The 13,813-nt window shown below is 37.2% G+C and overlaps 1 protein-coding gene and 2 pseudogenes across 2 annotated transcripts in view; 2 read left to right on the top strand and 1 right to left on the bottom strand.

Annotated features, from left to right (window-relative positions):
- Positions 1-10,103, top strand: part of LOC146477060 (excitatory amino acid transporter 1-like) — a 24,308-nt pseudogene extending 14,205 nt beyond the window's left edge. Inside the window, exons 5-6 of the transcript XR_014865513.1 lie at positions 2,895-3,029; positions 9,988-10,103. The product of XR_014865513.1 is annotated as an excitatory amino acid transporter 1-like (transcript). The remainder of the gene's footprint in view (positions 1-2,894; positions 3,030-9,987) is intronic.
- Positions 3,036-5,787, bottom strand: LOC146477061 (uncharacterized; annotated as a pseudogene).
- On the top strand, positions 9,994-13,813 carry LOC146477059 (PHD finger protein 24-like). Its single transcript, XM_085114142.1, has 5 exons — positions 9,994-10,121; positions 10,645-10,740; positions 11,006-11,163; positions 11,688-11,786; positions 12,862-13,813. Exons 2-5 carry the CDS (start codon positions 10,654-10,656, stop codon positions 12,926-12,928), a joined length of 411 nt encoding a protein of 136 aa, XP_084970268.1. The 5' UTR covers positions 9,994-10,121; positions 10,645-10,653; the 3' UTR covers positions 12,929-13,813.

The raw sequence follows: 13,813 nt of genomic DNA, 5'->3' as shown, positions 1-13,813 counted from the left end.
TTTCGTGCGAAACTCGCGCCATCTTTGTTTACTGATGCGCGGGAACTTAAACCATTGAGCCAGAGTCGGTCGATTTTCTCATGTGAATGCGGCACGAACTTCATTCTGAGATGAGACTCATTCCGGAATGAATTTCATTCTGGAATCATGTGAATAGCCCCTAACAAATGCTAACTTTGGCTGTTTTTTTAAATTTGAATTAATTTATATCTTATTTAGTCAGTCAAACAGCGAAAACACTATAGAATGTTTGTTCTCATTTTTCAACCAAATCAGTCTGAGTTTGCAGTGGAACTCCTTACATACGACACACCATCCGAAAAAACAACACGTTCACATTCATAAACATTTATGGGATAATCTAATTAAAGGGGCGGTCCATGGGAGATCGATGGGAGATATCAAGGTTTTTTGCCAAAATTCACTAAATTTAAACTTTGAACACTGTATAATTTGTCAATCGCTAATTTAAAAAAAATATTTATAGTGATTCTAAGACGAAAGGTTGAACCAAAATATTGTACAACCAGAGATTTTTAGTGCGTTACAACAGCGAAATTTGAAAACGTCCGCCAGACGTTTTTAAATTTGAACCCCTTTCTATCTTGGTCATCTGCCAGCGAAAATATCCTTGGATAGTTTCTTTGCATTCTGATAGTCTATCAATGGAATTTTGTCATTAATCAACCGAATAGCGTCTTTCCGATTTTCGATGTGTTACTAAAAATAGCGAGATACTGTCCCTTTAACAGGAAAAGTACTGTATGAGCTCTTGTTAGGCATAATAGATTGGAAATCGTGGTTATCGTTAGAACAGACAGATCGATAACGTGTCTTTTTCTTCCCTTTAAATTTGCAAACAAGCGAAGTTTACCTTGCAATGGGGGACTTTTTTTGATCGGGTTTTACGTCTTTTCGGTTCTGATATGCATTGCGGATTTTGGTTTTTCTCTTTTTTCAACAGTCAGATTTTTAACCTGACAGAAAAACAGGTTTTTTGGGTCAGTTTCTGGTTTTCTGGTTTCAAGGCTTTATCCAACTGCTCACCATTCGCAACCATCAGGGATTTTCGTTTTAAAATTTCACTCGTTTTGTAGACATGGCTGTGATTTGAGTTTACGATGGATTGTTCACGTGTTTACATTTACATAACCCACGCGGAATGAACTAATGAGGCATATGCTGCAACGACTAAAGTAGCATTTATGTCACCTTTTAACGAGGGATACTGGCTTTTCTAACTTGTCTTTCTCTACATCAGACATCTTGGCAGAACATAACTTTTTCGTGACCGCAAACGCCCAAATATGGAACCCATTATTTTTTCCGAAAGAAAAAAAGTGACATTTTTTCAAGCACGAGAAGTTCATGTTCGTTCAGCGAGGGACCACAAACAAAATCACGATCTTTAATTTGTCACGATTGTTCAAGACCAAGCTGATTAGCGACCAGCTCTGCTCTAAATCAAAACTTGAAAGGAAACGTCGCTTGTGTGCAGATTTCCTGGGAGGAAAGTGACACATTCGCAAATCCTACGCAGGGAAATCTTTGGACAACTTAAAATGATTTTTTTAATCACTTGTATCAATCTGTCTGTTCGAACAATAACTGCGATTTTCAATCTATAATGCCTAATAAGAGCTCATACAGTACTTTTCCCGTTCATCAGATTATCCCGTAAATGTTTATGCATATATGTATTAAAATGTGAACGTGTTGTTTTGCCGGATGGTGTGTCGTACTAATGTACGAAGTTCCACTGTAAACTCAGACTGATATGGTTGAAAAACGAGAAGAAACATTCCATAGCATTTCCGCTGTTTGGCTGACAATAAAATATAAATAAATTCAAATGAAAGGAAAAAAAAGCCAAAGCTAGCATTTCTTAGAAGGTGACAATTAACCAATAAATTTAGCAGTATCAACATCGTATTTTTTTTTAATAAAAGCACCATACGCTGTCCGCATCTCCGTTTTACAGAGTCCCTGGAAGGTAAGTATTTATTAGCAGAGCATGATGGGCAAAAGCGGCGAAAGAGCCGAAAGAGCCTGGGGAGGAGGTCCACCGATCGCCATCTCCCACCCCTTCAAAGGCTTATTATTGTCTCGACCAATGATCATTGAAGTGTAAACGAAAATTCAGAAGTCGAATTGAAAATATGCGAGGTCGAGTTTGAAATATTAGGTGGTGAGTGGCAAAATGCGCCGAGTGAGTATCAAATGCAAAGTTCACATATCAGTCAAATGTAGAGTACTAGTTCAGGCATCAAAACTAAAAACAGTATCAGTGTATTAAAGTTAGTTCGGTGTTTAGTTTAATTCACAGCGTCGAGTTGAAAATTGCATGGTTCAACTATGTAATTTGACAAAGCGAGTTGAAAATGTACAGCGAGCAAGGTCAAATACATGTACAAAAGTTGAGTTAAAAAGCCAAAAGACGAGTGTAAACATGTTTTCCAATGATGTAAAATCTAAAAGAAGAGTGTAAAAAATTTTGAATTCAGCTGTAAAATTAATTGTTGAGGTTGAAAATTTAAATGATGAACCTAAAATTTCAACCATGAATTTTGGCGGGGATCGTGCGCCATACACAACAGCCATGTTTTCTTGACCCACCAATAGCCCTTTTCACGGTTAACTCTGCTCATTTGAATTACAATGAAATCTAGCATGTATGTGAGGCAATTTCGGGCTATTTTGTAGTTTTAGCCCCAAATTGCCTCGCATCCACGTTGGATAACATTGTAATGCAAATGAGAAAAATCAATCATGAAAAGGGCTGTTGATCCATATTTCACTGTTGGAGGAACCTCACTGAAATGTCCACTGTCTGCCCCAGTGTACTAAACTGTCAATGAGCAATTCATGTCAGTGTCTTTGTTATTTGTTTTTAGCTTCACAGCCACTGCAGCATCTATTGGTGCCGCTGGGATTCCACAAGCAGGCCTGGTTACCATGGTACTTGTTCTTCAAGCAGTCAATCTACCCACTGATGACATTGGACTCATCTTAGCTGTCGACTGGTTTTTGTAAGTAACTAGTAAGATTTCATATTGATCCCAGATGCCCCTTTAAATAGCTTGAAGTTCAGCTGGATCAATGCTTTTCCAGAAGGTGGCAAAATATCAAGGTCAATATTCGCATATGAACGTTGTGGCTCAATTTTATGCTCAAAGGATGTTTGAATGGATAAGCATTGGTGTATGTTTTCCCAACGGTGTGAGGTCACATTTTTCAAATGTTTGACTTTGCCAAACAGAACTGCTTGTTTTAACAGACATGAAACCTTCAAAGGAACTAACCCTAAAAATCTGTGGAAATGCGGTTGTTGAAAAAATAAAGGTAAAATGGGAAATTTCACAGTACAATGAATCTCATTCGGTGTCAAACAACTAATCGATCAGATGAGGATGTAAACACTGAAAATTTGCATTTCTATCTCCAGCCACAAAATGTAAACGTTTAATTAACTTGAAAGACTAAAGGCAATGCTGTGGGTGAAAGGTTAAGGGTAAAAGGAATTTAATTTTCTATCAGATAAATAATGTTACTCATGAGACATAAAAATAATTTCAAATTTTGAAAGTCCATTGATTTCAGGAAAAGTTAGGGCACTTCAAAGTCAGCCAAACTCCCACACATTTACTGTAATGTTAGCCATGTTTGCACCCCAAACAAGATGGCACCAGAACCCATGAAAAGGTCTACTGGCATTGAACTAAAAGTGGTCCTTATAAATAAAGTGGTCTTGTAAGTACAAGAATTTAAGCTAAGATTAAAACAAATGACCTTTGAAGAATTTTGACAAGTTTCCAAGACAATTATAGTACAAACCCTGAATGTTGACAAAATCTAATCTGGAACAGAATTGTAAATTTCATTTTATATCATAATGGATCATGTCATTTCCTGTAAAACCGGAAAGGGTTTGAATTTGACAACACGTACGTTATTTGAGGATCAAATGATTGCACTTTTCATAGTTTTAAGCACAGAAAAATGAACATCTAGACACTTTAAACTCAATTAACAAACTTAAAATAATGTAAATATAAACTGACGCTCAAGCAAAACATTGAATAAACTCGTGCTATATTTTGGCGTCAAAACGCGGTACGCCATCAAGCTTGTATTCCTTCGCTTGTGGCAGTAAAACGACCAACTTACTCGTTTCCAATTCATCCGGAGATGATAGTTCTCCTTCTTCAGCCATCTAGCGGAGAGTAACCACTAAAATCTCTCCTTTTTTGTCGACGTAGAATCTTGGATCAGTAAAACGTGTATCTGTGCCACAAAGCCAAAGCTAACACCGCTAAAGGACTATTATGGGATACCAGTCACTAGTCCCTTATCGGCACAGGAATCAGCTGGGCAATGGGCACGATTGATAATTGCATTCCAAAATTCATGAGGAATGAAAGCAAAATATTAAACAGAACTTGGCATGGGTAGCATGGCAGTCTTCAGAGTCTTTTCCAGTGGAAAAATGTGAGATTTTAACTTGAAGAAACTGATAAGACTTTTGCAATGGGCGTTATTGTGTTTCAGAATAAAAAGTAGCGATATTAAAACATGACGTTTCGGCGACGACATGTCACCATTATCAAATGTAAATTATAATAAGATCGGTAACGTTATATAAAGAAAGGAAGGTGTGAAATTACATTAGAATAAAACGAGATGGAGTAAAACAAAAGAATGTGCAAAATTAAATGAACAGTTTTGCTGGTATGGAGTCTTTTTGAGTGTTAAGAGTCGGTCTCTTTTTCCTTATTAGAAGCATCTCGTAAATAAGGCACTCGAATTTCCCGCGGCATTTTTTTAGGAAGGCAAACTGCTCGTGAAGATTGTTTGGTCTTTGATCTTGTTGGTCCTTAAGATGTTTGCCGATGACGGAATACTTGTGCTCCTCAATGCGGAGGTGGAGGTGACGGCTTGTGTAGCCTATATAATTCGCATCACACGAATTGCATTTAAACTCATACACAACGCCTTGTTGATTTACCAATGAGGGCTTTGTTTCCGTGACTTTCAGGTCTTCCGAGATTTTCCTACTTGTAAACACTGGTTGTAGAACACGATCGATTTTCTTTCCAAGATCGCTTAGTTGTCTGCGCACGGAGTCGGCGGATTTCTGATCTTTAAAAGGCAAGATGCTTCGTACGGGGCTGTCGACTGGCTCAATTTGGTTTTGGTTCTGGTCTTGGGAAGCATGGAAACTCTTGAAAATAGAGTCAATAAGTTTCTCAGGATATTTCAGTTTCAGAAACATTGTTCTCAGATCCTGGCATTCTTTTTGAGACAAGGTCCGGTGAGGATGACAAGCGGTTGGCGCGATCAAGCATAGTTCTTATCAGCGATCGTTTATATCTGTTGTCAACATGGCTCTGATAATGTAGTAGAAGCCCTTTGTTGGTCTTTTTTCTGTAGACAGAGGTGTTGAGGTGGTTATCGGTCTTGTTGATTACCATGCCTACGAAGGGTAAGCTATTGTTGACTGCCGTTTCCATTGTAAACTGGATTGCTGGGTGAACTGAACAGGGGAACTGAACTGGGCAGAACTGAAAGGAAATCAGTAGCAGCGGCAAAGTCGGGTACTAGAGCGAAGGTATCGTCGACGTATCTTCTGTAGAAATTGGGAAGCTTGTTTCCTTGTGCAAGTTTCTCCTCAATGGAGCACATAAAGGTGTTAGCCATCAGTGGTCCTAATGGTGAGCCCATAGCAACGCCGTCTATTTGCTTGTACAAATTACCGTTAAACTGGAAAAGCTGATCTTTAGTTGCGATTGTAAAGGAACTTCAAGGCTATCACTGTAGAAGTGGAGTGCTGGTGTCAGATTCTCAAATCATTAACAGGTGTGTAAATTTGAGCCTTTTACTCACATTGGAGCTCCTAGCTGTTACATTGTAAAATATTACACCAGACTGTCATCAATAACTGAATACTGCTTGTTAAATTGACTGCAGTGAAGATGCCCAGATAGCCAGTGTTTGAATATGACTTAATAAATTATATAAATAAAAGACAACATAATTTGAGAATGATGTATTATTCAGTGAGTGACACAGGTATACTTGGAAAAAGGAAATCCAAGTGCTCCTATCAGGGGTCATTTTTACCCTCATCTAAGACCTTATTTTTGGTATGACATAAGTCCAGTTGGAAATAACCTACATTCAGTTTATAACACCATTATAGCATAAACTGCTCTCTATTCACAACTTCAAAAACTCATTAATAATTCATTAGCCCATTGACCTATCAAATGGTCGATAAGACATCACTTGCAGTGGTTTTGAAACCCGATAAAAACCTCCTCCTGGTGTTTAATGTTTTTCTCATATGCTTATTTCCAGTGTTCACAAAAGCATCATTGTTTTGAACTCTCTTGACACACTAATTCCAGGAATGTTTTTGAAGCCGTTCAAAAAATTCGCAGCAGGTGTTTTATCAGGTCTAAAGCCACTCGGCTGTGCCTCATGGTTTTAAATACCGGGCCAATAAAACACTGCTGGGCACTCGTGTTTTAAACATACATTAACCTTGAGGCATCATTTAAAGTTATTCCACCTAAAAGGAGAAAGTATATTACTTTGCATTTACACTGTAGTTGTCATGTTAAAATATTTTTATTGATTTCCAATAAAAATACATATTTCAGTTATTACATTATTACAGGTAGTACATGTATTTTTAAACATACACTTAAAATTGACATTATTAATAATAATTTGACAAACTATCTAAAAACCTTTTTACAAAATTAAATTGCCTTCAAAGTTGACATTTTTAAAAGATAATTGGACAAACTGAAGTGATCTCCACATACATACAGGGGTGTAAATGGTCTTTCAAAAATATACACCTCTGTTCTCACTTTAATCTTAGAGAAATTTCACAGATCTTGCAGTCTCAATAATTTTTGTTTTCCTATGTGGAGCCATCTTGGAGTCTTAATTTTATTTTGCAAGGCTAAGAGAGCCTCTAACATGCCCCTAACTGCTAGTTTTGCCATCTCATAGTCTTGCGCTTATCATTTTGCCACTCAGCTTGTGAAAGTTTGCACCATAAAGGATGAACCTTACATTATGTTCATAATAAACATGTGGCCTTTTTACCGGTTCCATTTGTTGATATTAATTTATTTTTATAATTCAAAATAAAGGTTGCAAATGAAGAATTATGCACTATTGTACTTTGTGATTTAAAAAAATTATACTAGATTACCAATAGAGCAAGAGTTTAATAGTGTCTGCTTACTGTCATTAACCGCCGACCGGTTGGTTCAGTTGGTAGAGCACCTGGCTCCCGTGCAGGAAGTCGCAGGTTCAAACCCAGGCTGGACCACCACTCAGGGTCTTTAAATAACTTAGGAGAAAGTTTTGCCTTTGGAATGACATCTACAAATCATAATGGTTAGACTTTCTAGCCTTCTCGGATAAGGACGATAAATCGTAGGTCCCATCTCACAAGCCTTGTTCATGATTACTTTGTGGGACGTTAAAGAACCCACACACTGTTCGCAAGAGTAGGGGATGTAGTTCCTGGTGTTGTGGTTTGGCCTTCTACCTTTCACACTCGTGCTTGGGTTGTGTGGGTGGGTGGGTGGATGGGTGAGTTCTAATATGTACTGATAGCAGCTGCCAGAGGCACCTTCACATGCTGACGTCCGATCTCACCCCATAGAATTGTAAACCGCCATGAGACTTGGTGATATGTGCAGTATATAAGAAATTCAAAAAGACATTCATTCATTAAAATTACCCATATTTATATTCGTTAATAATAATATTGTCTGCGAGTGTTTTTCTTTCTTATATGATCCTGGGAATAGAGTCAAGTAGGAAGCCATTTTTGTATTCTGCATAACATTTTATTTAATTACCAAAAACTGGAAAGAACAAGGGAAGCTATTTAACATATTATTTTTATGAAAACAATCTGATCATAGCCTTCAATGTGAAACATTCACTGAGGTTAAGGAACCAATCATACAGTAAAGGCATGTTTAACCAGAGCAAAATCAAATGGCACTGGATTTTAGGAAACTGCTGTTTTAACAATGTACAAGCAGGAATGTTTCAAGATACACATATAAGGTGATTATTCAAATCAGAGTAGAAAATTTAAGTCTTGTGTCTGCCAACAACCCCAAATCGGCTTACCTGGTGAGGCAAGAGTATGCTTTTTAACGTCAAAAAAACTGAAAAAGTTTCAAAAGGTGGAACTGTTGTAGGTTAAAATGAATCCCAGGTTAAAATTATTTCAGCCTAGGTTGATTTGTGTTTTCCTTTGTTTCAGATGTTAATTACCAAACCTTATATTAACAAAGGAAAATACAAATCAACCTAGGTTAAAATCAGTTTAACCTGGATTCATTTTAACCTACAACAGAACTACCTACACATACAGTTGGTAAGACGTCCCCTGGCAGGTGAACTAGATAATGTTCCTGCATTATCCTTCATATTTGTAACTGAACAGAATTACTTCTGACCTTGAAAGTGTAAAGCAAATTTTAATTTTTCAAGAGAGTTAAAGGGGAAGTATCACGAAAATTTGCTGTCATTTCACAACCTTAAAATGTTGGACTGTCAGCAGAAACAACGAAATAATTGTCAAGTTTGTTAAAAATGATCACCCCAGTTCAATAAAACTGTCGATTAGTGCCTCTGGCCAGAGACAGGGTAGGCCGGTTTGGATTGAAACTTGAAAAATATTAGGCTAATGTTTTTCAAGTTCTCGCATTTTTGTTTCCAAAACGCGCTAGAACAGATCACAAGTTGTTTCTTTCAAGAATTGAGTTGATTTCGTTCCTTTCATCGTTCTAGAATTATTTGGCAGGTGATTGAAGGTATTATTTCATCATTTTTAACAAAAGATATCAAAACCCCCATGATACTTCCCCTTTAAGTTGTAATTTGGCACGTTACACTTTTCTGTGTTGCTCATTCAGCTGCAGTTTCCTGGTCTGCTGACTTTAAAGGGATGTTTTGGCATAAATAATACATTATTGTGTTTTGCAGGAAAGTTTGACAACTCTTCTAACTGATGAAGAAATGCAGCAGTTGATAGAAAATTTTGATAGACTGGATGTCAATCAGGGTAATGTTTAAAATATTATGATGATTTATGTATTTATATATTTATTGATTTAACTTTATTGAAACATCAGGACTTAAAGTTAATACTAAAATTGCATTAATTATATTATTAAAATACTAATCTACTACTAAATTAAATTTAATAACAGCAAAAAATAGAAACAATAACAAAATAAAGTGCCTGCTTTCCATGAATGCCGTTTGAATTAATTAACTTAATCATTATCAAAGAGGAAACCCCTACAGCCGGATTTAAAACTAGCAAGAGATTGTACTTGCCGCAGATTGATAATAAGGTAAGCTGTTCCAGAGCAACGCACCACTGTAGCTGAAACTGGTTTTTAGAAAATTGGTGCGGGGGAGTGGGACAGCTAGTTTGCCTTTCACAATTCCTAAGAGAATAGGTAGATATTGCACTCCGATTAGTAAACATTGATTTCAAATAATCAGGGGCGAGACCATTGAGAGATTTATAGACCATGGTGGCTGTTTTTTAATTCACATTGAAGGTTAAGTTTTTGCCAGCCAAGTTTAACAAAGAGATCATCTGCATTGGCATCATATGAAGAAGAGCCCTAGGTTAAAATATGTGCAGCGCAATTCTGTAGTTTATGTAGTTTAATAGAAAGAGATTTAATTGAAAGATGATGTCATTGTGATGTTGGTGACTTTTAGATCTAAAACTCACTACTCATCTTTTATAGCTAAAAAGTATCTTTTGGGGGATTATTTGACGGTTAAAAATCTAAATAAAACAGTTTTTGGGGTAGTTGCCCCTTTTTCAGGTTTTTTAAAAACATTACGGTAGTGAAGCTATACCCAAGATATTCTTTATTGGAGTTTTACCAATATTATTTTTCAATTTTCGGATTTTTGTTTCAGTTGACTGGTCAGATGTGGTTTTTTCAGACACGCAGATAAATGAAGATGCGTATGTACGGTTCATAAAAGCAGAGTATAAAGACATTCGTAATGAGGAATTGCCAGATTATAAGGAGGAGGAAGCCCGCAATGGGGTAAAGTAATTGAATTGCATCATACTTCAGGAGTGAGGGCAAATCTGCAAAGGAAATACAGCTTGATTTGATTTTTCCATTTTAAATTAATTATGCTATGTACAGTCAGTTAGATCCTGATGAAATATCAAACCACTTGGCACAAGTATATCAAATTTTCCCAATTAATTGGCCCCCTCCCTTCATGTATCTGTGTGCAACAAGTGTTTCAGAATCCAAAATAACAAACTTGCATTGAGAAATAGAATATGAAATTTACTTCAAAGGATATTGCCAGAGAAATACATGTAGTATCTTCTAGTGTAAAGTAAACAAAGTGTCTCCCCTCATAAAGACACAACAGAAGGAGAAAAGCTGTCTTGCAAACCATAAATCTCAAGATCCCCTTGTTCAATGGGCTAACATATGCAGGACTCTGTTTGATAGAATACTGTCAAAAAAAAGATGGAGAAAAATTAATATTGGCATGTCTAAAATGATGGACACAGTATTTGGAAATTCAAACATGTGTCTGTTTTTACAGTTTAAACAAATGGACCAGGATAAAACTGGTATGATTGACAGGTGGGAATTCCTCAATCATGAAGCCTTGAAAAGAATTGCTGCAAATAGGAGTAAGGTTAGCCATCTGTAATTTAATTCTCCAGTTCTCTGTCATTGCTATCATCATCATCATCATCATCATTATAACATCATCAACAACAACCAACACCATAAGTGCTGCTACTATCACCCCTTAACCCACAGTCACGACCACCATCAAATTTCTCATGATTGTCATCATCATCATCATCACCTGCAACATCATCTCCCTTGTCAATATCATCACCATTGTAGTCTTCATTATCAATTCAAGCATCTAAAGGTTTTCCTTCTCCTTATAGTTTCAGCTTGTGAGAATGCTTTCCCCTCTTGAGATACAAAAGGCCAGAGATATTTTCCATGCTTTTGATAAAGATGAAGATGGGTATATAAACTCACACGAAGTTGCTGTAGGATTTAACCGTTGGTTTGGTAACTTGAGAGTATTCAACAAAGCTCGGTAAGTTGATGAACACCCTAAGTTTAGTCAGATATAATTCTCACAACTCATTTTGTAAAACACTGGAAAATTGTGAGCAACATGAGACCAAGAGTAACTTGTGTCCTTTTTCCAAGCACCTCTAGATCTTCAATTTTTTTTCAGGTTAAAAGTTTTACAAAAAACAACATGTTTTCAAAAATAAAACCTATTGTTGTTTTTCTTAAACTTTTAATTTTTATTTACTTTTCAAAGCTGTTAGGAGTGTTCCTCAGAATTTTGAAAAGGGCTTAAATATTCATTTTAGATTTAAGTAGATTTCAATGCCCAAAGTGGAACCAAATTATTATTTTTCTCCTCCTAAGGTATGACAGACATCCATAAACTCTTAAATTGTGTAACTTTCATGAGCTTTCCTAAAAAGGTCTACCATTTTGCAACTGCTTGTTTGTGTGGTTTGACTGTGAGAGCATAAGAGTTAACTCTGCTGTAGATCCCTATCGGAAAATGTATTTGACAATGTGGTTCATAAAATGTCTTCCTAGGAGTAGCTCATTTGGAACAGCCCTTGATCCTAAGAATGTGTCTGGACATATTGATCGCCATACCAGAATATTCATGAATGCTGACACAGACAAAAACAGGTGCAGAGCAACACTGGGTTTTTTTTTTTTGATACATGTAACAGTTGGTGCGTGGTAAGGCTGAGACTGAGATCAAGTTAGTTTGGTTTTCACGATGAAATAGTTGCTATTTCACCCTAAGGAAAGGCTGTTTGGTTGATTCCTGTAATCAAATCACCCAGGGACAGTTGGGTTAATCAATTACTCCCAGGAGAACGTGACATAAAAAAAACAGGTGGTCAAAACCATGATTTTGATTGCTGACATTTGTACACCCCTGGGACATGGTCAGAAAGGCTTAAAGGAACAGCAAAAAGGTGCATGGTTCAAATTAAGTTACTCCCCTAACTTGAACTATTTCTAACAATAGTTCCACTTCCTGTGCTGGGGTACGCTTTCCCATATCTGAGTGACTCTAGCAGTGGGTCATTATACAGTTCATCACCCAAGTGGTACCAGTCAACAAATTGTAACCCATCAAGGAATGATAGGAATGATGAACATTACTGTATATGCCAACTGTCCCGGATTATCCGGGGATTGATGATGGGAGGCTGGGGGGGGGGGGGGGTGGTGTTACAAAAGAATGCTCTCCAGATTTCTTATCTCGAGAGGTAGACTAACTTTAGGGAAAATTAAGCAACTACCACGGCGACGACAGCGAGTATGTCACAAAACGATAGGATTTAATGAGCAAACAATGGCCAGTATGTGCGTTTGAAATTTGGTACGTTTCTTCGCCGTCCTCAGCAAAACAATGTGATATGACCAAACTCAAGGACGTGTACACGTGATGGTGAATTTTTCATTCTCTGTCTTAACATGGACGCTGTTCCTACTAATTCTGTTTCTGGAGAGTTTGGTCACATTGTGCAAGTTGAAAGTTTTAGAATAATAGCAAAATGAACGCACCCCTCGTTTTCGTTGCCGTCGCTATAGTAACGGCTTAAACTCCTTTTTTTTCTGGGTGAGTCCCTTCAAGAAGTTAAGCCTGACATTTAATCATTTCATCCATGTTGGTCAAACACCCGGCATACCTAATTGACAGCCACGTGAATGTATCAATTATCAAAACTGTATGTTTCTCTGTTTTCAGATTGGTTTCATGGGATGAATACTTGAGACAACAAGCCCTCTATATTATAGCTGCGAGGCCAAATTAATCATGATTCTCCCCCCCCCCCTCCCCCTCCTTTTGCTGGGGAACTTCCCAATACAAGCTGGATAACCAAGAGTGATGTTTGCAGGACTTAGCAAGCAAGAAACAACAGACTTGAACCAACATCTAATATTGAAGCAATTGTTCATGATGAGTGATAAATGCACTAATATCAGAATGAGTCAGGACATTCTAGCACTTAACGTAACATATAAATGGACTTAAACAAATTAAATTTGAGAGGCGGTATTGTCGGTTTTGCCGAAACATGTACACGTACTCTCAAAGTCTTTTAAGTTTGAATATGGACGAAATATGGACGAAAGTTGCAATGTTAAATATACATGTATCTAGTACAAACATCAGCATAAGAGCTTCATTAATAGCTTTCATTTAAATGGTTAAGCTTTAGGCCTTCATTGATAGCTATAGTTACAGCTAAATAAGACGCGACTAAATTGAGGTGAAATTGTTTAAGCCCCTGGTTGAAAATTTCCGGCGTCTACATTTTCGTTATGTTAAGATCTTCACAAGAGCACAAAATTGGGTGTTGTTAAGAGTTTACTTGGCGAATAGATTTTCCCAAAGTCTCTCGCTCGCTTCTCATTGAATCCGCGCTCGCTCGCCAGAGCTCTGACGATCGCCCCTCGCACTTCTAAACAAGGTGCCGGCGATCGCGCTTCGCGCTCTCTCAGCTCGACTTGTAAGCAAGTCTATTTGGCGAAAAGCATTATGTTTGATATTCACATGTGTGACCTGTAGATACTTGGTTTGCTAGGTAAATAAGTAATACGGTGGTTGGATATTGATGTACATTTGATTTAATAAGAATGTAAATGGCCAAAGTTAGAGTGATTTATTAAACAGAAAAGTATGTCCCTTGCTCCGA

This window comes from Pavona decussata, unplaced genomic scaffold, assembly GCF_977016875.1.
Source record: "Pavona decussata unplaced genomic scaffold, jaPavDecu1.1 SCAFFOLD_72, whole genome shotgun sequence".
NCBI lineage: Eukaryota > Metazoa > Cnidaria > Anthozoa > Scleractinia > Agariciidae > Pavona > Pavona decussata.
Note: the sequence above shows the minus strand (reverse complement) of the source record. Positions and strands in the feature narration are given on the sequence as shown.

Bases quoted from the DNA above. Each gene is read 5' to 3' on its own strand.
- LOC146477059 (XM_085114142.1), top strand. From the start codon at position 10,654: ATGGACCAGGATAAAACTGGTATGATTGACAGGTGGGAATTCCTCAAT. The intron at 10,741-11,005 runs GTTAGCCATCTG...TTCTCCTTATAG, and splicing joins TTGCTGCAAATAGGAGTAAG to TTTCAGCTTGTGAGAATGCT. The intron at 11,164-11,687 runs GTAAGTTGATGA...ATGTCTTCCTAG, and splicing joins AGAGTATTCAACAAAGCTCG to GAGTAGCTCATTTGGAACAG.